General features: G+C 36.2%; 1 protein-coding gene across 3 annotated transcripts; it reads left to right on the top strand.

Annotated features, from left to right (window-relative positions):
• The first annotated feature begins 4,036 nt into the window (after positions 1 to 4,036).
• Positions 4,037 to 23,505, top strand: LOC147406425 (long chain acyl-CoA synthetase 9, chloroplastic-like). 3 transcript variants are annotated; one of them, XM_086434459.1, is made up of 12 exons: positions 4,037 to 4,277; positions 5,556 to 6,054; positions 6,437 to 6,517; positions 9,825 to 10,097; positions 10,393 to 10,524; positions 10,623 to 10,796; positions 10,899 to 11,128; positions 11,504 to 11,621; positions 12,484 to 12,615; positions 12,728 to 12,862; positions 12,933 to 13,139; positions 23,217 to 23,505. In XM_086434459.1, exons 2-12 carry the CDS (start codon positions 5,608 to 5,610, stop codon positions 23,382 to 23,384), a joined length of 2,097 nt encoding a protein of 698 aa, XP_086290585.1. In that variant the 5' UTR covers positions 4,037 to 4,277; positions 5,556 to 5,607; the 3' UTR covers positions 23,385 to 23,505. The 3 variants fall into 3 exon arrangements, with proteins under 3 accessions (XP_086290585.1, XP_086290583.1, XP_086290584.1); XM_086434457.1 differs by having other exon boundaries at positions 5,552 to 6,054; XM_086434458.1 differs by lacking the exon at positions 4,037 to 4,277 and having other exon boundaries at positions 5,520 to 6,054.
• Positions 23,506 to 23,793: the final 288 nt, after the last annotated feature.

Genomic DNA, 23,793 nt, shown 5'->3' with positions numbered 1-23,793 from the left:
ACACTTTAACAAACGTTTTTTGTCCTACATGGGTTAGAAGTTTTGGAATGAGCTGATTTTTGGTGAGGATGATCTCTATGATTAGAAGATCATCCTCCTCAAAAATCAGCCCATTCCAAAATGTTTAGCCCCATGTTTACACGTTGAAAAATCGTGGACCGTCCATTTTTTGTAAATCAATTTTGATGGGGTTAGAAGTTTTGGAATGAGCTGATTTTTGGTGAGGATGATCTCCTCACCATAGAGATCATCCTCACCAAAAATCAGCTCATTCCGAAACTTCTAACCCATGTAAGACAAAACGCGTTTGTTAAAGTGTGTGGTAAAACTAAGGGTGGTCCCGTTCAGCAACAAACATTTTGGCAAAACATTTTGGCAAAACATTTTTCAAAACATGGGTTAGAGGTTTTGGAATGGGCTGATTTTTTGTGAGGATGATCTCTACAGTGAGGAGATCATCATCACCAAAAATCAGCCCATTCCAAAACTTCTAGCCCCAGTCTACAAGTTGAAAAATCGTGAACCGTCCATTTTTTGTAAACCATTTTTGATGGGGTTAGAAGTTTTGGAATGGGCTGATTTTTGGTGATGATGATCTCCTCACCGTAGAGATCATCCTCACCAAAAATCAGCCCATTCCAAAACCTCTAACCCATGTTTTGAAAAATGTTTTGCCAAAATGTTTGTCAAAATGTTTGTTGCTGAACATTTCCCTATATATATATATATATATGGGAAATGTTCAGCAGCCTAAGTTTTACCACACACTTTAACAAACGTTTTTTGTCCTACATAGGTTAGAAGTTTTGGAATGGGCTGATTTTTGGTGAGGATGATCTCTATGATTAGAAGATCATCCTCCCCAAAAATCAGCCCATTCCAAAATGTTTATCCCCATGTTTACACGTTGAAAAATCGTGGACCGTCCATTTTTTGTAAATCATTTTTGATGGGGTTAGAAGTTTTGGAATGAGCTGATTTTTGGTGAGGATGATCTCCTCACCATAGAGATCATCCTCACCAAAAATCAGCCCATTCCGAAACTTCTAACCCATGTAGGACAAAACGCGTTTGTTAAAGTGTGTGGTAAAACTTAGGGTGCCGAACGGGACCCTATATATATATGTCCTGTTCAGCAACAAACATTTTGACAAACATTTTGGCAAAACATTTTTCAAAACATGGTTAGAGGTTTTGGAATGGGCTGATTTTTGGTGATGATGATCTCTACGGTGAGGAGATCATCCTCACCAAAAATCAGCCCATTCCAAAACTTCTAGCCCCAGTTTACAAGTTGAAAAATTGTGGACCGTCCATTTCTTGTAAATCATTTTTGATGGGGTTAGAAGTTTTGGAATGAGCTGATTTTTGGTGATGATGATCTCCTCACCATAGAGATCATCCTCACAAAAAATCAGCCCATTCCAAAACCTCTAACCCATGTTTTGAAAAGTGTTTTGCCAAAATGTTTGTTGCTGAACATTTCCCTATATATATAGATATATATCCAAACATTTTTTAAAATAAGAGTTAGAAGTTTTAAAATGTGCTGATTTTTTGTGAGGATGATCTCTATGGTGAGAAGATCATCCTCATAAAAAATCAACTCATTCCGAAACTTCTAACCCCAGTTCACAAGTTAAAGAACTGTGGACCATCCATTTTTTGTAAATCACTTTTGATGGGGTTAGAAGTTTTGAAATGAGCTGATTTTTAGTAAGGATGATCTCTATGATGATAAGATAACCCTTAATAAAAATCAGCCGAATCTGAATCTTCTAATCCCATCAAAGGTGATTTAGAATGTGGATTGTTGACTTTTAACCAATAATTTGTAAACCACTTTTGATGGATTTATAAGTTTCAGATTAGGCTGATTTTTTGTGAGGATGATCTTCTCATCATAGAGACCATCCTCACAAAAACTCAGTCCCATTCCAAAATTTCTAAATCATATTTTGAAAAATGATTATTTTTACATATGCTTTCATATATGACAAAAAAGTTTCAGAATGGGCTGAGTTTTTGTGAAGATGGTCTCTATGATGAGAAGATCATCCTCACAAAAAATCAGCCTGATCTAAAACTTATAAATCTATCAAAAGTGATTTACAAATTATTGGTAAAAAATTAGCAATCTACATTTTAAATCACTTTTAATGGGGTTAGAAGGTTCAGATTGGGTTGATTTTTTGTGGGGGTTATCTTCTCATCATAGAGATCATTTTCACAAAAAAAAAAAAAAAAAAAAATCAGCTCAATTCGAAACTTCTAACTCATATTTTGAAAAAAGATTGTTTATATATATATATATATATATATATATATATATATATATATGGGAGGCGTTTGGAGGCCCTAAAGAGAGCCCCAACGTATGGGTTAGAAGTTTTGAAATGGGCTGATTTTTTATAAAGATGATCTCTATGATGAGGATGATCTAATTTTATATCATTTAATATATTGCAAGATTTTTCTTATTTAATTTTTTAACTAAAGCGAATTTTAAGTGTACAAAGCTAAAAACTAATTAACATGATTATAGGACATTGCGGGATTGGAATTCCACTCTTTTTAACAAAAATAACCTTGATAATAGCGAGATTAAACAAACACATTTCGACCTTCTCTCACTATAATCACAAAGAAAGAAGTTGGTGTGTTGATAAAAGTTCTAAAAAATTATTTAAAAAAAAGAGTTTTTATTAGCACTTTAACTTTTACTTAAACACACCAATCCTTTTGAAATTAAAGAGTTGATTACATATAGATTGATTTGCAATAATTAAAAGTTGGTGTGCCAATAGAATCTCCATAAAAAATCACAAGTGCTATACTTCTAGGGCTTAAAATGGATCGATTTCGGCTTGGATATGAGTATATCCTTATTCAAATACGAATTTGTTTATATGAATCCAAACCCGCATCTAAAGTTGACTTGGATCTTACTAGATAAATTATATTGGAATCATTTTGATTTCACTTAATCCTGATTTGACCCGTCTGAATTGCTTGATTTGGGTCGGATAATTATGAATAGTTCATCATTTTTCCTTTTATATTTGTTTGTTAATTGTTATATTATTCTATTTTATCATTATAATCATTTTATTTTATAAGAATTTATGTTATATTAAATTAGTACAAAATAATATTTTGAAAAACCTAAAAAGTATAATTTTAGAAATAATATATAATCTGTTTCTGGATGGGTATATAGATGGATTTGTATCTGACGAGTTCCTACTTAGTTCATGAGACAACAAACCATATTTGACTCATTTTTGAATTAAATCTACTCCAAAAACCCAAATCAGTTAAATTTGGATTTCGAATAAAATCTGACCCATTTTATGCCCTATCTACTTCACGGAGTTGTATATGTGTTCTCTTCCATATTATTCAGGCATTCAGAACAATGAACCATAAATGTCAGCTCCGCTATTTGGATATGTGTTCACTTCCATATAATCCGGATCTAGGTGGATATATGGACGGATCCATATCCAACTCGGTTCTGACTAGATCATGAGACATTAAATCATATTTAACATATATTTTAAATCGGATCTACTCCAAGAACTCAAACCCGTTTAAATTCGGGTTTCGGATAAAATCCGACCCGTTTTATGTCCTACGTCACAGAGTTGGATATGCGTTCACTTCAATATTTAATCAAGGATTGGGAACCATTGAACAATATGTTCGGTGGTAACTTAACTCTCTTAATTACGGGATCTGTGGCCCTGATTTATGTGACACGTGGGGTGCAAAGAGACAGTTAGTTGGGTGGTAACCTTACTCTCTTAGTTACGGGATTGGACTGAAGTCCATGTGCCCAACGAACGTCGGAGAAAAAGAGAAGATATACCAAAAGATCTTCTTTGTGGCATTGACACTGATCTCTAGGAATCTTTTTACAACGATATTGGATCATAGACAGAATATCCTTCTATCTCAACCGTACGTTGGACTTTGAATGTCAAACCACATTGGACACAACAGTTTTCAATAAATAAATAAGAGCAATTGTTAGAAATAGAAGAGTTCTGTAACTGACGGACTCCAACCCCTTAAGAATCTCGATGTCTCCGCCCATCTCAACGCATATAAAAACCAGTATCATTTCGATGTTAGGGTTTTTATTTCTCAATCAACATTTCGGTTCTTCTGAGCCGAACCATAATTTCTCGATCACTTCGTCGACTTCCGTAATGCAGATCTCTTGAAATCGTTTTGGTTACTTCAGTTTTGATTTTCGAGTTGCGAATTTGAAGGTGAGATTTGAATCATGTTGTTGTTCTATGTGATCTCTGCAATCTTAGTTATGTTGAATTTCGATTTTTATTGTCAGTTTATTTTGCTCGATTGATCTTCCAAAAAAATTATTTTGCTCGATTGCTGCTCATTCTCTATTGTTTCCTCATTTTAAGTTGATTGAGTTGAATCCCTTTTTCTGCAAAAAATCGTTCTTTCAAGCCAATAATGTGTATATTTTGATTCCGTATTCATCAAGTTGAATCATGTTGTTGTTCTTCTGTGTGATCACTTCTCTGCAATTGTGCATTTCTCTGTTGTTTCTTCATTCTAAGTTCTTGAATCACTTTTCTGCAAACAAAAAAAAAAATATAATACAATAAAAATAAAAATCGTTCTTACAAGTCAGTAATGTATATGTTTTGGTGCCGAATTTATCTAGTTGAATCATGTTGTTAAGCTTCTGTCGGTCTGTGTGATTTCTGAAATTCTAGTTATGTTGAATTTCAATGTTTAATTTTGATCAATTACTACTCATTCTCTGTTGTATCTTCATTTGAAGTTCATATTCTTTGAATCAATGAATGTACATATTTTGATGCCGAAGTCATGTTTTTGTAGTGAAGATTTTCACTAAAGAAAAAGAAATCAATGAAATCTTAAACAATGTGGTAGGATGGAGTTAGTGATGCTGTATGCCTTACAGAGATTTAGCAATGTTCCTACACCTTCAGACATGATTTATGAGTTAGAGGCTGAGGTCTTGGTCATGGTTTCCGAATATCTAACAACTGTATGTAATATTCTTAATCATGGATAATTTTTGTCTTGTGGTCGTCGAGCATCAAAAGATCTTATCACTGATTCACTGATCAAGATTTTAATTCAAAGTTTGTTTCGTAGTTAGTAAATTCGCATAAGAAAGACATTGGTTTGGGAAAAATTAAACTATAATTCAGGTTGACAATTAAAAAAACTGGCAAAAAATGCTTATTAACAGTCTAACTTCATAGGTTAATTTAATTTAATGGTATTAAAATAACATTTATCAATTAGGATCTGTTTCTTGTTTCCTATAATCAGAGCCTGAGCTGAAAATTTGGGCAGCAGAGATGAGTATACATTTAGCAGATCACATAACTAGATTTGATAAATGGTGATATTCCAGTGAATTTAGTTCCTTTTATATGATCTGATTGTGTCATTGTAAAGTTTTTGTTTTATGCAAGTCTACTTTTTCTGTTATGGATATGATTTAGTAGATGTGCATGGAAATGATCAACCATTGTTTCAGAAAGACTTGAATTAAATAATTCTGCAACAAGTGGGGAGTTACGCTTATGCTCAAAGATGAATCCGTATCTTGTTGGTATCCTTGCTCCTCTTGTATTTTCTCTTATCTTCCGGAATGCAAAGAACGGAAAAAAACGGGGAGTGCGTGTTGATGTTGGTGGGGAACCTGGTTATGCAGTAAGAAACTATCGTTCTAGTTCACCAGTGGAAACCGCGTGGGAAGGTATCTCAACCCTTGCAGATCTGTTCGAACAATCATGCAAGCAACACAGAGGTAGACGTTCACTTGGAACTCGGAAGTTGATTTCAAGGGAGACAGAAGTAACTGAGGATGGAAGATTCTTTGAGAAACTTCATTTAGGAAGCTATGAATGGCTAACCTATGGTGAAGCTTTTGAAGCCGTGTGCAGATTTTCCTCGGGACTAGGGCAGCTCGGACATAAAAGGGAGGAATGTGCCGCAATCTTTGCCGATACGCGAGCGGAGTGGCTTATTGCTTTACAGGTAATTGTCTTACGTATGTGCCTTTTATCATATTAGCATATCTTTTGATTGATATCAAACTACAAGTATTTCTAAAGTGCAATGTTTGGACCACTTGACCAATTGGCAAGGTGAGCTTGACGGTTTCAGTGGGGGCTCAATACCATGATGTTATCGTAGAAGTATCTTTTCATATATATACAAATAACTGCTAATCTGTCAGTGCTGGATGCTTTGGGTAGGATTCTTTAGTTTTACAGCACATTTGAATTACAAAAATGGAGAAAAATGGATAATGGACCATCTGAACAATTTATTTCTAGTAGTTTGATGTTTGGTCAACTGTTTAGTTGTCAACAACTTACAATTTTTTGACATAGTTGATACTGTGTTCTTTGACCAGGGATGCTTCAGGCACAATATCACAGTTGTCACCATATATTCATCTCTGGGGGAGGAGGCTCTTGCTCACTCACTAAATGAGGTTTCACTTCTTTCTTCCTTTCTTTCTATATGCATCTTGCATTTTGTGTTGAATTTTGCATGCAGTCTAATATTAATTTCTGATTCTAATCTTTTGATATGTATAGATTATATTAAATAGCGGCAATGAAAATACAATACTACTTCTAAAAAACTAATGAAAATACAAACAGGAGGTCGAGATGACCTACTTTATATTCGTAGCCTAGCTTCAAAAGAATACCATAGAAATCAATCTGGATCGCGGCAAACCAACTCCCATCTAAGTAGAAAATCTTAAAGGTGCTGAACCAATAAAATAAGAATCCTGGACTGGAACGATGATCTCCTGAATGGAGTGTTTGGACCCATAAAAAACTTGTGAGTTCCTTCTCTTCCACACTTCCCAACATACTAGGGTAAGACTCCACATGATCCTTTTGCTCCATCCCAATGTCATTGGTTATCGACTTTTAAAGATAGCTGATAGAGACTCTAACAGGATCCGACTAAAATTATGCTAAAGTAGTGAGTCTAGATAGACTGAGATAAAATGCAATGGAGTAACAGATGATTGGATTCATCACCAGATTTGCAAAGATAATCAACCAAAGTGATACAACGATCATGATCTTATCCATGATAATTTTTTTTTTCTTTCAAACAGGCAGACTAGAAAAAAAAAAAATCTTTAGAGGGGACCTTTTGCCCTCAGATAGCAATACTAGACCATCCTCAGACCGGACCATGAACTCTTGGATTGGATGAATACTTACCGACATAGAGCATGATGATGGAAATTATTCTTTGAGAGGAGGAGAACCACCATGTGTCTACCCAAAAATAGACTTTGGTGCCCTTCCCCAATCTGAATGTCATCCTACTATGAAATTCTGGTATAACCTTAGTTATGCCTTCTAAACTTCACACCCAAAGAAGAATTTTACCAACCCAATTTCCCACACCATGGGATCCTACCTATACTTCTACTTAATTATATTCTTCCATAGACCATCTCCCTCTAAGTTGAACCTCCAATGTCATTTCCCTAAGAGAGCTGAATTCATAACTCTCGATTTCCTAAACCCCGATAACCCTTCTATTTTTTGGGGAGTAGTTCTGCTCCAGTTATCCAAATGGAACTTCCAATTCCCATCTTGATCATTCCACAAGAAGTCACGAAAGAGCTTTTCAAACTGCAACTCTAGTTCTACACTTCTGTGTGGCACAAGTAATGATTAGAAATAGACTGCAACTTCACACTTCTGACCAGTTTCTAATGATACCTTGGTGTTCTTGAATGCCAATATTAATCAACATAGAATTTTCACCTGAGTGCTTTGTTTTTTTTGAGTCTATTTCGGGTTTGTGAATATTAACATAGACAAGATTTCAGGGTAGGGAAGTTTAAGCTTCAGTCTCTCACTGGGAGTTTGGTTTGTTGTTTTCAGCCTCATATCTAGATCTTCCTGTTGGTGTGGCTTATATAAGTTCAGTTGTATGTGATTCCGTGATCGAGAAGGTGTGGAAAATGTTGGAAAATGTTAGGTTCCTAGAATGTTAGACACTTTTCCTAAGGTGGCAAGTTGGTTATAATAAAGAGTACATTTGCTAGCATTCCAATCTACTTCCTCCCCTTGCTTTCCATTTCTAGGAAGGTTGAAGGGTGTCTGGATGGCCTTATCAAGAATTTTCTATGGAATGATCAAAGTTTCATTCAGAAATTTCATCTAGTCAAGTGCTCTCAGATATATAAGCCTAAAAAGAAAGGGGGTTCTGGAGTTGGGAGTTTAGTCAAATGAATTGTGCTCTTCTAGGAAAATGGTTGTGGCATTATGGGGTCAAGAAAGCTTGGGTAATAGGATCATTGAGGCAAAATATAGCGGGGATACCCATTGTTGTGAGTGTGGGGTTATAAGGTCATCTTACCTGGATAGCATGTTCTGGACCAAAATAGCCTTTAAGGATGGGTTGTGGGAACTCCCTCTTTAGGATCGGTTCCCTAATCTCTTTATCTTCAAAATAATATCAACCAGTATTGAATTTTGTGGTCTATAATGGGGCAGAGCCGCAAAGAAGTCTTGGAAACTTGGATTTAGAGGATCTTTCAATGATTGAGAAGTCCAAGCTATTGGTAACCTCATCAACATTCTATCCAATTTTCCTATGCCTAACAATGAGGAGGATTAGAGGATTCAGTCCTGTAGTCAGGATAGCAAGTCTGTTCGGTCTTTATATTCCTCTTGGGGCCCTGCCCCTGAGTTTAATCCTGTGTCAGGATTTAGCTGTTTTTTCTTTCCTTTGTATCCAGGAGGTCTCCTTGACTTTTTTTTTTTGGGTGTAATATAAAATCTTCTTTGTCTTAATATTGATTGATGTAAAAACTGAAAATGAAAATGCTATAAATTTTCAATCAATTATGAAAATCATGTAAATGCATGTGAAATATGCATTGAAATTTTAGAAAAAGATAAAGTATGAAAATATACATAACTCATCATACTACAACTTAAAGTGATTATAACCACATGTATCTATGCCTGGTGGATCTCCCTTTTTTGTTCTTTGAATTACAATTTTATGTCTTAATTATGAAATTATATGATATCCAGCGGAGTTCATATGAATACTAATAATTGAAAATTATATTGTAGACTTAGAGTTTCCCATTGCATATCATATTTGTCACTAATTTACTATTTTGCATGCACAAGTTATATTTATTGATTTTCTGAAAACCAAAGAAAACATTTGTGAAAATGGCTGTGTTATAATAATTTCTGGTTTAAAAGTCTGTATTTGAAAAGATATAGATGTACATTTTGTGGAAAAATCAAAATATATGATCATGAATCTGCTCAACCAACACCATGTCACCTACAAATAATGGGACCCTGTTTGAATTAAACTGGCCAATTCATTGATAACTAGTGCAAAAAGATGTGGAAGGGCATATCCCTGGTGTTTTGTGACAGGATTGTGTCATCTCAATTCCACATGCTTGATCATATCTAACACATTGCCTGAAATTATTTTAGTTTGACCCTTCCTTATCATTGTGAGCCGGTTGTGAGAGCATTTTTATTGAGGATAATGTAATTTGTTGAAATTTATTTACGTGTCTCAAGGGATCTTATCATTGTGATCGGCATTTGTATACAGGGTAATGAAATGAATTGAACATTATATACTTGTGTAAATTTGTTCTCTAGTCCCATGTATTTGCATCAATCATCATGTAGGCATCTATTTCACCCTGTTTATTCCTTAATGATATGAGTGCAATTCTGAGAGGCCTTTTAATTACATGATTCATTTTGGTTCTCCAGACAGAAGTCTCAACTGTAATTTGTGGGTACAAAGAACTAAAAAAGCTTGTGGGCATAAGTGGACAACTCGACACGGTGAAACGTGTAATATACATGGATGAAGATGGTGTCCCATCTGAAGTCTCATTGGCTGAGAGGAACACTAGCTGGACAATCTTCTCATTTGCCGAGGTGGAGAGAGTTGGCCGAGAAAATCCTGTTGATGAAGATTTGCCTGTTTCAGCTGACATTGCAGTTATAATGTATACAAGTGGGAGTACTGGATTGCCTAAGGTTGGCGGAAGCTTCTACTTTATATTATGGGTCTTTCTTGTAGATGTTCCATACTAAATAACTTGGCTTGTGGGATGCACAACTTTTTCATTTTTTTTTCCGTGATGAACCTGTTTAATAACCTAAAAACTTAGCTGTGGTCATTGTTTGTGGAAGATGTCTGATTTTTGTGTGGGAAATATCATGAGGATGACTTATCCTCCTTTATTTGTGTACATACATCTCAGTTTGTATTACCACGGAATTTGGGGAATTTGCATGTTAAAGTTGTCTTGTTGTCTTTCACTTCCTGTAGGGAGTAATGATGACCCATGGCAACATCTTAGCTACAATTTCTGCTGTCATGACAATTGTTCCTCGTCTTGGAAACAAGGACATTTACTTGGCATATCTACCGCTGGCACATGTTCTTGAATTAGCAGCTGAGGTATGCAAATGGATGATTTACATAGGCATTCTGAACCTTATTATTATTATTTTCTCTCTCTGTGGTCTCTATGGCTAATCTCAATATTTGTCTCGTAGAATGTAATGCTTGCTGTTGGAGCTTCCATTGGATATGGATCACCTTCGACTCTTATTGATACATCGAATAGAGTAAAAAAGGGAACCAAGGGGGATGCTTCCGTGTTGGAGCCAACTTTGATGACGGCTGTGCCTAGCATTCTTGATCGTGTTCGGGATGGTGTGCGGAAGAAGGTCCATTAATTTAGGCATGCATATCTGTTGTTTTTTTCCCTAGTAAATTTGGTTTCTGAAAGAAATAAAGTTAGTTGCTCAAACACTAATATAACATTTCAGGTAGATGCAAAGGGTGGATTGTCCAAAAAACTTTTTGATTTTTCATATGGACGCAGGATGATAGCATTGAACGGCAGTTGGTTTGGGGCATGGGGCCTAGAGAACATTCTATGGAACTTTCTTGTTTTCAGAAAGGTTCGAGCAATTCTGGGAGGTCACATCCGTTTCCTACTTTGTGGAGGGGCTCCTCTTTCTAGTGATACTCAGAGATTCATTAACATATGTCTAGGGTTAGTATGACTGTAACAGTTGTAATCTATTTTCACAAAGAAAAGAAAGTATGAACTTGGTAAAATAATGAATATAGTTTTCAACATTCACTCGTGATCAAAAATTAAAATTTAATGATTTAAAGTGAATGATGGGCGCGATTTTTAGCCTTGCCCGTAGGGACTGGCTCCCAAGCTGGATTCATCTTCAGCAATAGCTTGGAGTTTCTGAATTAGATTAGGAGTTCATTTATTAATGGTTTCTAGTGGCAATTACTATAAAAAAAATTGTGGAGTACAACTGGAGTTTCTGATTTTTGTTTTGAACAGAATAACAGAATATAAGTTGTTTAATTAGTATATTGTTTTGAAAATAGACTATACTTTTATTTCCAGGGCTCCAATTGGGCAAGGCTATGGCCTAACTGAGACTTGTGCCGGTGGGACATTTTCTGAGTATGATGATATGTCTGTCGGTCGTGTTGGTGCTCCACTTCCTTGCTCATTTATTAAGGTTGTAAATTAATCCAGTTATAATAAGTTTTTGTTTTTATTTTTTATTTTTTAAATTTAAATTTTTTATTTTTTCAAATATATGCGCTTCTCTTTTGTAAGCTATGTTAGAATCAATTTGTTGACTAGAGATTGGTGATCATTGGTTAAGGGGATTCTTATTCATTCTTGTTAAAATCAAAGAGTCCTAACTCCTAACGCCTTACAAATAACCTAATCCCCCAGAAGTCACTATTAAAAAGGTCTATGTGATCTAAATGCCCTTTGCCATCTTTTATGCATGTCAACTTACTGCCCTATATTGGACATAGAAATGGTTTCCTAATATTCAGTGATAACTATATGTTGCTAGCAACAACTTTGATCGCAAATCATCTTTTAATAAAATTCCATCTTAAAATAGTACCTTGAAAGTATAAATCTTCTCATCCTTTGTTGTGGAAGATGCATTCATCTATAATCTTTGAAAAAATATTGGAATATTGTAAAAATCGTTTTTCATTTTTCTTTGATCTGTAGTTATTACAATATGTTTTCAGTATATAAGTAGTAGATTACTGCTTATATGTTTTTCTTCCGACTTTTTATCATAAATCATTTACTTAAAAGTATACTCGTAAGTTTTGCATGACTAGTATCCAGAGAAGAATATCATCGATGGATTGTAGCATAATCTAATCATCTGAGGTTCTTCTCTCCTACACTATAAGTGGCTAAACCCTGCATGCTCTTTTGAGCCTCATCGTTTAGCACTAACACCATGGCTTCAAGATAATGACTCTTATTTACTCAAGGTTTTGCTGCATACTTGTAATCAGTGTAACATCCCATATCACATTAATATCATGTTTTCTGTATTTCAGTTGATTGATTGGCCCGAGGGTGGATATTTAACTAGTGATTCACCAATGCCTCGGGGGGAAATAATTATTGGTGGTCCAAATGTTACATTAGGATATTTCAAAAACGAAGAGAAAACAAAAGAAGTATACAAGGTACAGTTTTGAAGCTTTGAGTATTTTTAAACCAGTTAGGTAGGGAGACCTGCCAAAGGAAACTGTTATGTATGTGAGTAATAACTATGTGTTAATGACTTGATAATTAAAGCTCGATGAGAGAGGAATGAAGTGGTTTTACACTGGAGACATAGGGAAATTTCACTCTGATGGTTGCCTTGAAATAATTGACCGCAAAAAGGATATTGTGAAACTTCAGCATGGAGAATATGTCTCTCTTGGGAAGGTAAGAATTTTGTATGTCTTATGTACATAGAATGATGCTTCCATCGGAATTTGATTTTCCCTTTGCACAGGTGGAAGCTGCTCTCATCCTGAGCCCATATGTCGACAATATAATGTTACATGCTGATCCGTTTCATAGTTACTGTGTGGCTCTTGTGGTGGCTTCACAACATGCGGTAGAAGATTGGGCTGTGAAGAATGGAGTCACTTTTACTAATTTTTCAGACTTGTGTCAGAAAGAAGAAACAGTGAAGGAAGTGCTTGGATCACTTGTAAAGGTTCGCACATTGGCTCAAATTTCCATTTATATCTTACGTTTAGCAGGATATGAGGAGTTTTAACTGTTATGAACTGATTTGCCTAAAAGTTTACTTGTTTAGAATATCCCGATTTCATCGTTTTATAACATTCTTTCTAATTCTAGTAATCTTCTAGAGTGTTGGGCCGTTTTGTGTTGTTCTTAGCTAGAAAGTGTTGAACATCTTTTGTTGGGTGCCATCGCTTTCAACTTTTGGTCGGCACTTAGAAATTGAAACGAATGGTGACAGTCTATAACCGTACTCATATGGAAAACTTGGCATTTTAGCATTAGTTGAATTCCATGGAAGCTCTTGAGTGTTCCGCCCTTCATATATGCAAAGTTTATTCATTCATATTCTTGACTTTTCATCATTATTTGATATACTGATTGTTCAGTTAAGAAATTTGGATGAACCATAACCATTCAACTGTAGCCAGCTATTTCTTATTGTAGGTGAGAGTTATTAGTTTTCCACTCATGAGTGCCATTGCAGCTTGGTGTTTAGTGGGTGCTTGATTGTAGGATCATCCTTGTTCCATACTTGTGTTAATGCCAAACAATCAAGAAGACCATCTACCAATCTTACTTGATTCTTGGTAACACCATAGTGCGAAAAATCGTTTTATTAGTGTCATAATGGAAGCAATCCCTCATCCAACATCGAGGCCATAGGTTGTGGTGGGTGTTAATCAAGGTTCATCTCCCTTGAGGTGTGAAAATGTGGCTTGAAATTCCAGATTTTGTTAACATTGTGATGTAGCTTGGGAGGCATCATAAATGACGAAAAGCGTCAATGACAGATATTTGAGTGGGGGGTGCTTGTAGTTTTGTGGGGGGATGGGCATTAGGATGTGAGGGATTAATCCAATGGTTAAGATTAGTCCTGGAAATAGGGTTTAGTATATGCTTCTCTCTCTAGTGGGGCTAGTTTTTACTCTCTTTTTTCTTCTTCTTTTTAAGTCCTCTTTGAGAGAGTTTTTGTCTCCAAAGCTAGGAAAAGAAGGATGAGTTGAGTGGTGTCCTGTTGCCTCTAAATCCCTCCTACTGAGGATCTTAAAAATAAGATGACGGCAGAACTACTAGAGAGTGGTACACCAAACTATTTTGAAGGGGATGGACAAATATGTAGTCGACATCTACAATTTGACCCTTAAAGATGTGGTATGTGAAAGATCTAGTGGAAGTGTTGATTGGAGAACAGCACCTATATATGATGAGGAATTCAATGAAGTTTATAACCTATTTACTTTGGACTTGGACGGTGAGGCGTGAGGTGAGGCACTCAGTTTGCCACAAGGCATAAGGCATAAGGCATAAGTCTCACATGCATGGAATTTTTAAATCAATACTATATCATATATAAATAATAATTATAGAATTTTAAAAATACGGTAACCTCAAAATTTTCAAATTTCAAGTTTCAAATCCACATGATCAAGTTCTCAATTTTAATCCCCTGTATTAATTGTAATATAAAATACAATGAACACCTTACATTTGAAAATTGTAAGTTTCTACAGTAAATAACTATTTAATGTCTTTGGAAAATATAGTTAAATACAATTTCAATGACTTTCCCTTATAATACTAAATACTACATATATTTGTTTAGGAATCAAATCAATTCAACCAAAATAGAAAAACTTACATGTAGGGCTATGGCTTATACTTCAACTGGTCCTTGCATTTCTTTAACCACCATATTTTCAAATTTCAAGATTCAAATCCACATGACCAAGTTCTCAATTTTAATCCTTCTATATTAACTGTAATATAAAATACAAGTATTTCATATTTCAGAAAAAAATGTACATTTTATATTTGAATAATTTAAAGTTTCTACTCTAAATAACTATTTAATATTTTTAGAAAATATAATTAAATTACTATTTCAATAAATTTTCCTTACAACACTATTTTCTACAAATATTTGTTTATGAATCAATTCAATTCAACAAAATACAAAATTAACACGTGACTGTGCAGCTTTTACTTCAACTGTTTTTGCATTTCTTCCTGGTGCCTTGGGGTAATTTTTAGTGAGCTTCACCCCGAGGCCTGCCTAGAGGCGCCAGCCTTACATGGCATAAAAACAATGTGCAAACTACCTTCAATAGCAAAGACAATCAACTTGTTTATGAAATCTTCCATGATCCGAAGGTGCCAACTTATCTAAGTTGATAAGCTTGAGGAGTGTTGATCACATGACTTTGGTTCATATCCAGTTGAACCCACCTTCATCTTTGCTGACCACTAACCCCTCATTTGCCTAGAAAAAAGAAATCTTCCATTGGAGAATACTGCCAACTCCTATATTTTAGCATGTTTAGTCAAAACTCAATGCGATCGCAGGTTGTGAGTGATGGGATTTTCAATGACCCTTAGGTATTGGGTGAAATATCCAAGACTGTGGAAAAAGAATGTGTAAAAGAATCAATTTGTGTTTATCCTCATGTGCACTACCAGTTTCTTGGCACTTACAATATTTATCATTGATGGAAGTACAAGAACTACAAAGTATGTGGTTTTTGCAAGATTTTGGTTTGAAGGGATGGCAAATCTTCAAGTGAGGCTACATGGACAATGAATTGTGATCTTAAATTGAAGCACAAATCTCCATAGAGGGTGTTAAGGCTAACATGTTCCATTGATCACTATCAATCATGACATGAGGGGTATCCGTTTTGAAGACATGGTTTTCATCTGGAGAGAGATTGCTTCATAATTGTGAAGGGCACTTCTATATGTTCCTTGGCTTTTATTGCATGTTGGTCCCACTCATGTGAGATCCTTGCCTAACTTGGTTCATTTATCTTTGTAGCTCCCATTTTTCTCTTTCAATAAAGTTTATTTTATTTTATATAAAACTAATAGAAAGAGAACTGATGTAGAGAGGGAGTTGTTATAAGTGAAGAAAATAGTATATAAGAGAGAGAATAAAATGGGAGGTGTTGTTGTAATTTTGTAGAGATGGACAAGTAGGAGGTGAGGGATCAATACAAGAGGATGGGATTAGTCCCAGTGTTAGGGTTAAGGTATATAAGCCTATCTTTAGAGAATAATGGTAGCTTTTTTTGCTTGTCTTTGCCTCCAAAGCTTGGAAACTTAGGTACAACCATCCATAAAGAGAAAATTGAAAAAGATGTTGCCCATAGTGTAGTAGATACGTGATTGGTGCATATCAACCAAACTGTAGAGAAACATTTAGGTGCTGTTTATTAAACTGAAAAAAATAAGTGCTGAATAGCATTAAGCGCTGAAACTTATAAGCACTGAATTTAAGTACTGAAAAAGTTGTTTGTTTAGATGCTGAATTATGTTTGTTCCACATTGCTGAAACTGGTAAATTGTCTTTGTTACTCTTACAATCATATTATACATTGTTTGTATGTTTCAAATGTTTATTTATTATCAAACATAATAAAATATATTATTTCTTATAAAATTAAAATATAATTTATTTTTAAATAATAAATAATACTCAAATCTTCAATTTATAAATAATAATTTCTATTTATAAAAGCCCATAAATTTCAAATTAAAAATAATAATGTTATTCAAGTCACCAAAATTTGAAATCAACTTTAAAAGAACTTAATTTTGGATGAATAATTTTCGGTGGAAATGAAGGATGTGTAATTATAAAAGCACCCTATGCATTAATAAGGGCAACCCACACTATAGCCATTTTTTTTTGTTTTCTATGGGTTAAAGTTTTTGGAATAAGCAAATTTTTAGTTAGGATGGTCTATATGGTCTAGAGATCATCCTCACCAAAAATTAGTCCATTTTGAAACATCTAACTCGTCAAAAATAGTTTTTTTTTAAAAAAGGGACGATTTACAATTCTTGAACTTGTTTTGATAGGGTTAGAAGTTTCAAGATGTGCTGATTTTTGGTGAGGATGATCTCCTCATTGTAGAGATCATCCTCACCAAAAATCAACTCATTCCAAAACTTTTAACCCATATAAGAATAATTTAGCCATGGTGTGGGTTTATTAATTTGTAGGGTGTTTATATACTTATCCATAGGATATAAGAGGTAATATCCTTTTAAGAATAAGGGCATATTTGTCCATGCTCAAAAAAAACAAAGGGCATACTTGTCCATGTTGAAAAAAGCGAAGTGCTTACCGCTTCAGCACTTTTTTTCAGCATCAAAATAGTGCTGAATTTTTTTCACTTATTTTCAGCAGTAAGTGCTGAAAATATAGAGTAAACAAACACGCTATTTTGACAAAAGTGCTGAATTTAATTTTTTTCAGCAATAAGTGCTGAAAAATAGCGCAAACAAACACCTCCTTAGAGTACAACCACACTTAATAAAGCAAAAGTTGGACTGCCAAGGAAAAAAAATGCTCATAGAATTAGGGTAACTGGATCTTGAGATATATGATCAACAAGACCAAGGACATTTTTTTTCTTCCAAAATTAGCAAATTGGAGGGAATCGAGTTGTTCCAATAAGTAGGAAATTAAAAAAGAGAGAAACTTTATATTTGATTAATTAGCCCTAATTAGGCTTTAAAGGTTACATAATCTAAAATAGATGAAAAGACCAAAAGGACACTACTACTTATTTTAACACTCCCCCTCAAGTTGGTGCGTGGATATCAACGACGCCCAACTTGGACAAGATACCTTCAAAGGTGATTTTACTAACACCTTTAGTAAGCACATCAGCAAGTTGTTGAGAGGTAGGAACAAAGGGAGTACAAATTTGTCCAGAAACAATATTTTCTCTAATGAAATGACGATCAACTTCGATATGCTTAGTTCTGTCATGCTGAACCGGATTTGCCGCTATATTAATAGCTGATTTATTATCACAATATAGTAAAAAAGGGACTGGTACAGGAAGACACAGGTCATCTAATAAGATCTTGAGCCACAACAACTCACACACTCCAAGTGCCATAGCCCTGTATTCTGACTCAGCACTCGACCGAGAAACCACATCCTGCTTCTTACTGCGCCAAGTTACCAAGTTACCACCTACTTTGGTACAGTACCCAGAAGTAGAACGTCTATCAGTCATTGAACCAGCATAATCTGCATCTGTCCATGCCTCAACACGAAAATGACCATGATTACTGAATAAAATACCTCGACCAGGACATCTCTTAAGATATCTAAGGATACGATAGACTGCAGTAAGATGAGATGTCCGAGGCGAGTGCATAAACTGACTTACAACGCTAACAGCATACGCAATGTCTGGGCGAGTCATAGACAAATAGATCAATTTGCCCACAAGTCGTTGATACTGCCCAATATCCGACACACACTCCCCCTCAGAATCAGCCAACCTGTGATTCTGCTCAATAGGAGTATCAACGGGACGAGAACCAAGCTGCCCCGAGGCACTGAGTAAATCAAGGACATATTTTCGCTGAGAGATAAATATACCGGACTGAGACCGCGCAACCTCAATACCCAGAAAATAACGAAGATACCCAAGGTCCTTAATCTCAAATTGACGGCTCAAGTAAGTTTTTACCTCAGAAATGCCATGATCATCATCTCCAGTAATAACAATATCATCAACATAAACAATCAGAGCGACAGTTTTACCCTGAGAGTGACGTAAGAAAAGGGTGTGATCAGCAGAACTCTGATGGAAACCAAATTGATGCATTGCCTTAGTAAAACGTTCAGACCATGCGCGGGGAGACTGCTTCAATCCATAAAGAGAACGACGAAGACGACAAACATGTGTAGGAGAAGCAGAGGTAAGAAATCCAGGAGGTTGGACCATATAAACCTCTTCCTGAAGATCACCATTGAGAAACGCATTCTTGACATCTAACTGATAGAGAGGCCAGCCTCGTATAGCGGCAATAGAAAGAAGAACGCGAATGGTGGTCATTTTGGCAACCGGAGCAAAGGTCTCTTGATAATCAATCCCATAAGTTTGAGCATAACCTTTGGCCACCAAACGGGCCTTATACCGAGCAATAGTACCATCCGGATTATGCTTAAGGGTGAAAACCCAGCGACATCCTACAGCCTTCCTTCTACGCGGAAGAGGAACAAGTTCCCAAGTCTGAGTCTTTTCAAGAGCATTCAACTCATCAATCATAGCAGATCGCCACTCAGGATGGGCAATAGCATCTGCAATAGTTGTAGGAAGAGAAACAGCGGAAACAGAAGCAAGAAAACTCCGATAGGAGGGTGAGAGTGCAGAATCAGATATAAAATGAGAAATAGGATAAGTACAAGTACGCTTACCCTTACGAGTGGCAATAGGACGATCATCACCGGAAAGAGAAGGAAGCGGATCTGAAGGCAAGGAGGCGAGCTGGTCTGACATAGAAGTGATGGTAGTATCACGTGGACGCCGAGAGTAAACCTGCAGAGGAGGGGGTGACAAAAGGACAGGAGGTGAAGATGGAGGAACATGACCTTGACCAGCTATAGAAGACAATGAACCATCAGCAAGGCGAACCTTGCGATGACCAGAACAAATACTATAAGTATTAAATAGAGAGGACGTACCGGTCATGTTATCGGAGGCACCAGAATCAATGATCCATGGTGAGGAAATGGTGGAAACACTGTGTGCGGATGCAAAGTTACCTGAGTGAGCGAATGTAGAGACCGGCTGAGATGAGGTCTCCATCTGATTGAAGAATTTCCTGAACTTGTCAAGCTCAGCCTGGGAAAAAGATACCAAGTCTGATGAGGATGTACTAGCTGAGGGAGGTGCTGAATCAGTAGTCGACTGAGAAACTGCATGAGCTGAAGGTCGTTGAGACTGTTGACGTTGCTGATTTGGACGACCATGAAGTGCATAACATCGAGCCTTCACATGACCCAACTTACCACAATGATCACACTTATGTCGCTGACGGGTAGGCATAGACCCACTAGAGGATTGCGGTGAAGATAAACGAGTAAGCATAGCAGAGTGATCTCCCGCAGAATGAGGTAAGACAGCAGCGCGACGACTCTCATCCGCCAAGACATATGAATACGCGGTCTGTAGGGACGGAAAAGGATCCATACCCAATAAATGAACTTTCGCATACTCAAACTCATCCCGGAGACCAGCGAGAAACTGAAAAATCTAGTTCTTATCCAGAATCGACGAATATAATGTCTCATCAAGAGGGTCCTTCCAGGCATAGGACGAGGAATAGAACATCAACTCTTCCCACCGAGTATGTAACTGTGATATATAGGTGGTAACTGAAGAGTCCCCTTGTGAAGGACGAGAAATCTCACGCTCCAAGTTGAAAATTCTGACATTGTTCTGATGTTGTGAGTAAATGTTCTTTGCGGAATCCCATATCTGTTTTGCTGTCGAGGAAAACATAAAACCAACCGCAATGTGTGGTTGCATAGAGGTAACTAGCTAAGAACATATCATAGAATCATTAGCAAACCAATGGGAGTAAGAACTGTCGGTCTGTTCAGGTTGTTTGTCCGCTCCTGTAAGGTAGCTGATCTTCTCTTTTCCACCAATGAACATTTCAACTGATCGTGTCCAAAGGAGATAATTCGGACCATCTAATTTAACTGTAGTAATTTGTATACCGGGAAAGTCGGTCAGATGAGAAGGAGGACCACTCGATCCATTACTATTACCAGTGATCGAGGAAGAAGATATCTCAGAGGCCATCAAAGAATCCGAGTACTGTGGTTGGATGAGAGTTCAAGTAAGATAATGACGCGACTCCCTAGAATAAAGTGATCGCAGCACCCTAAAGGTGACAATACACGATCGAAAAATAAGTGGAAGCTGATTAAACACTACTGTAGGTTATCCGAATAGTCATTCTCGCAAGTGTAGAAACTAAAGGAGTAATATTGCTGTTAGAACAGCCCCAAAATAACACTGTGTTGTACTCACAGACCTCCGTAGGTCTTTAAAAACAGCTGCTGCTGCCCTTATAAAACTCTTACTGTGATCGAAAACATAAATAACAGCCACCTGCTCTGGTCTCAAGGCTCATAACAGAGTTATAGTTTCGTACCCAACAAAACACACACTTACTGGTAAAAAACAGCAGCCTGCTGTGATCGCAGGGTTTAACACACACTTACCAGCGTCGTACAAGAGTCGCCTGCTCAAAGGGTATCACCTACTGTGATCACAAGACCTGAACGAAGCTATCTTGGGTGTCGCAAGACTCACAAACATCTACTGTGGGTGTCGTAAGATCTGAACGAAGCTGTGTTGGGTGTCGCAAGACTCACAGACATCTACTGTGAGTGTCGTAAGGCCTAAACGAGGTTGTTTTGTGTGTCACAAGACTCATATACATCTACTGCTGTGAGTACAGCATCACTGCTGTGAAGAAATCCAAATCGCAGGCTGTAAACAGTCTTAACTCCCTATCGCATGATGCGATTAGGGTGTGTATACACAGAGGACCCCCGTAGGGGTGATAAGAATTGAAAAACGAGAGAGAGAGTGCTGATTATAGGGATGAGTTTGTTGTCGGAGTTTGTCGCAGAAGAGGAAGAAGTGGAAGATCGATGGAGGCTCTGATACCAAATTAAAAAAGAGAGAAACTTTATATTTGATTAATTAGCCCTAATTAGGCTTTAAAGGTTACATAATCTAAAATAGATGAAAAGACCAAAAAGGACACTACTACTTATTTTAACATAGGATATATTGCTTCTTTAAGGTATATATAGCAAAGAAACTTCATTTTTTAGAAACAAGGCCCCATTTATTCACAATTGTAGTACTCATGTGTCACATACACGCTGATTCAGTTATATATAGATAGATAGATAGATAGATAAACCTGATCTCCTTAGCACGAAGTCTTGAATTCAAGCATTTACTATGTAAAAACCTAGTGAAATTTGATGATGCCTTCATAAATGCACCTTGGAAAGGAGAAACAATTTCTCCAAGAAATATGTGAATCTAGAAACCAATGTCTTCGCTAGAATCCTGTAGACGCTTCCCATGACACATATAGGTCGGCAATCTTTCAATTCCTTCTTGGGATAAGTGCAAGAAAAGTTTTATTTGACCTTTTTATAGGAAAGCCGTTTCATAAACTTCATTAATTATGTGCCAGCATCTTTTGAAGATGCTAAGAAACATCCATCTGAACTACGCTGTCTCCACACAAATCACGAATTATTTTGATAGTCTCCTCCTAAATAAGCCTTTCTAACCAACACCCCAATTTTAGTGAAATGTTATTGAAATCCAAATCTAGGATAGCTCCAAAGGATCTTGATTCAAAGTATAACCTGGAAACATTTCCTTAATCCTCTCCTCAACATCCACAATTTCCCCTTCTTCCCAAGTTCTATGTCTCAAACTAAGTTCTTCCATCCTAGATAACTTGAGATACTCATTCTTTGCTGAAAATTTTACTTTATTTCTTTCTTCATTGACTAATCGAGCCAAGTCTCTTTCCAGTCAAAGAAAGTTACTTCATTGACTAATATCGTGTGCTCACCGGCTAAGACTATAACTGGGGTTTGGGGTTTGGGAGATAACCTCAACCAACCAAGAGTAAGAGGAGGCAAGCTCACTCCAATCAGATTGAAAAAATTCTCACTTTGGGTGTTATAAAGTAAATTGGTGTTTTTTAATGGATGGGACAAATGGAAAATGTCTATTTTTTGGATGACCTATGCAACAATGACATGGACATGTATGTTGGTGGTGTCCATAACAGACGTTGGTGTCTAACTCGGTGCCTTCAAGAATCCAAAAATGTGATCCTTTCTATACACATGTACTATATTATTATATTCTCCTTATATATATAAATATATATTTTAAAATAAGATAAGAAAAGAAAATTAAGCTATTATTGTGTGTTTGACAGCTTAATGATGTATTGAGGATGGAACAGACAATCCCTCTTTTAGAATGCCACTTTGAAATTGAAGGGTAGAGTGATATTAACAAATACATAATATTTAGACTTTTTGTGAAAATATTTCCATTTATCTTCTGATTTTTAGTAAGAAAGAAAAAAAAAAAAAAAAAAAAAGAAAAAAAGAAAAAAAGAAAAATGAATAGACCATGACCAGTTAATATTACTGTTGTTGCTCTGGTTTCGTCTACAGGCCGCAAAGAAATCACGCTTGGAGAAGTTTGAGATCCCTTCTAAGATCAAATTGCTTCCTGATGCATGGACTCCTGAATCTGGTCTCGTCACTGCTGCTCTTAAGCTCAAGAGAGAAGTCATTAGGAGGAAATTTTCTCAAGAGCTTTCCAAGTTATATGCATCTTAAGAACTTAGGCACTAGACATGATTTTCCCTTTATTTATTTATTTAGTTTTTTCTTCTTTAGTCAAATGGAATTTCTTATTACCATAATCATCAGAATAAGTTGGGAGTTATTAAATTTTGCATTCTTTGTGTCTGGCCTTCAAATGCTTGGTTACAAAGGAGCAAACTTTACTTCAATGAGATGAGGGGAATGTTAGCAGTCTATGCTATGCTTTGTCAAATTGTTGTGTTGGGTCTCTCAGCTTAGCAAAAATGCAGGTTTGGAGCTGTTTATAGTTGTGGAATGCTGAAGGGTTACATTTGTAGGGATGATGCAAGGCTTGGGAAAACATCACTTCCTTGGCCAAAGCTCTTTTCAAGAAAGGTTTGAAATCCAGTATCCCTGGGCATTGTTGCCCTAAAGATTAGAC

This window comes from Akebia trifoliata, chromosome 3, assembly GCF_017979445.1.
Source record: "Akebia trifoliata isolate Shusen 1 chromosome 3, ASM1797944v1, whole genome shotgun sequence".
Taxonomy (NCBI): domain Eukaryota; kingdom Viridiplantae; phylum Streptophyta; class Magnoliopsida; order Ranunculales; family Lardizabalaceae; genus Akebia; species Akebia trifoliata.
This window is presented reverse-complemented; position numbering and strand designations above follow the sequence as displayed.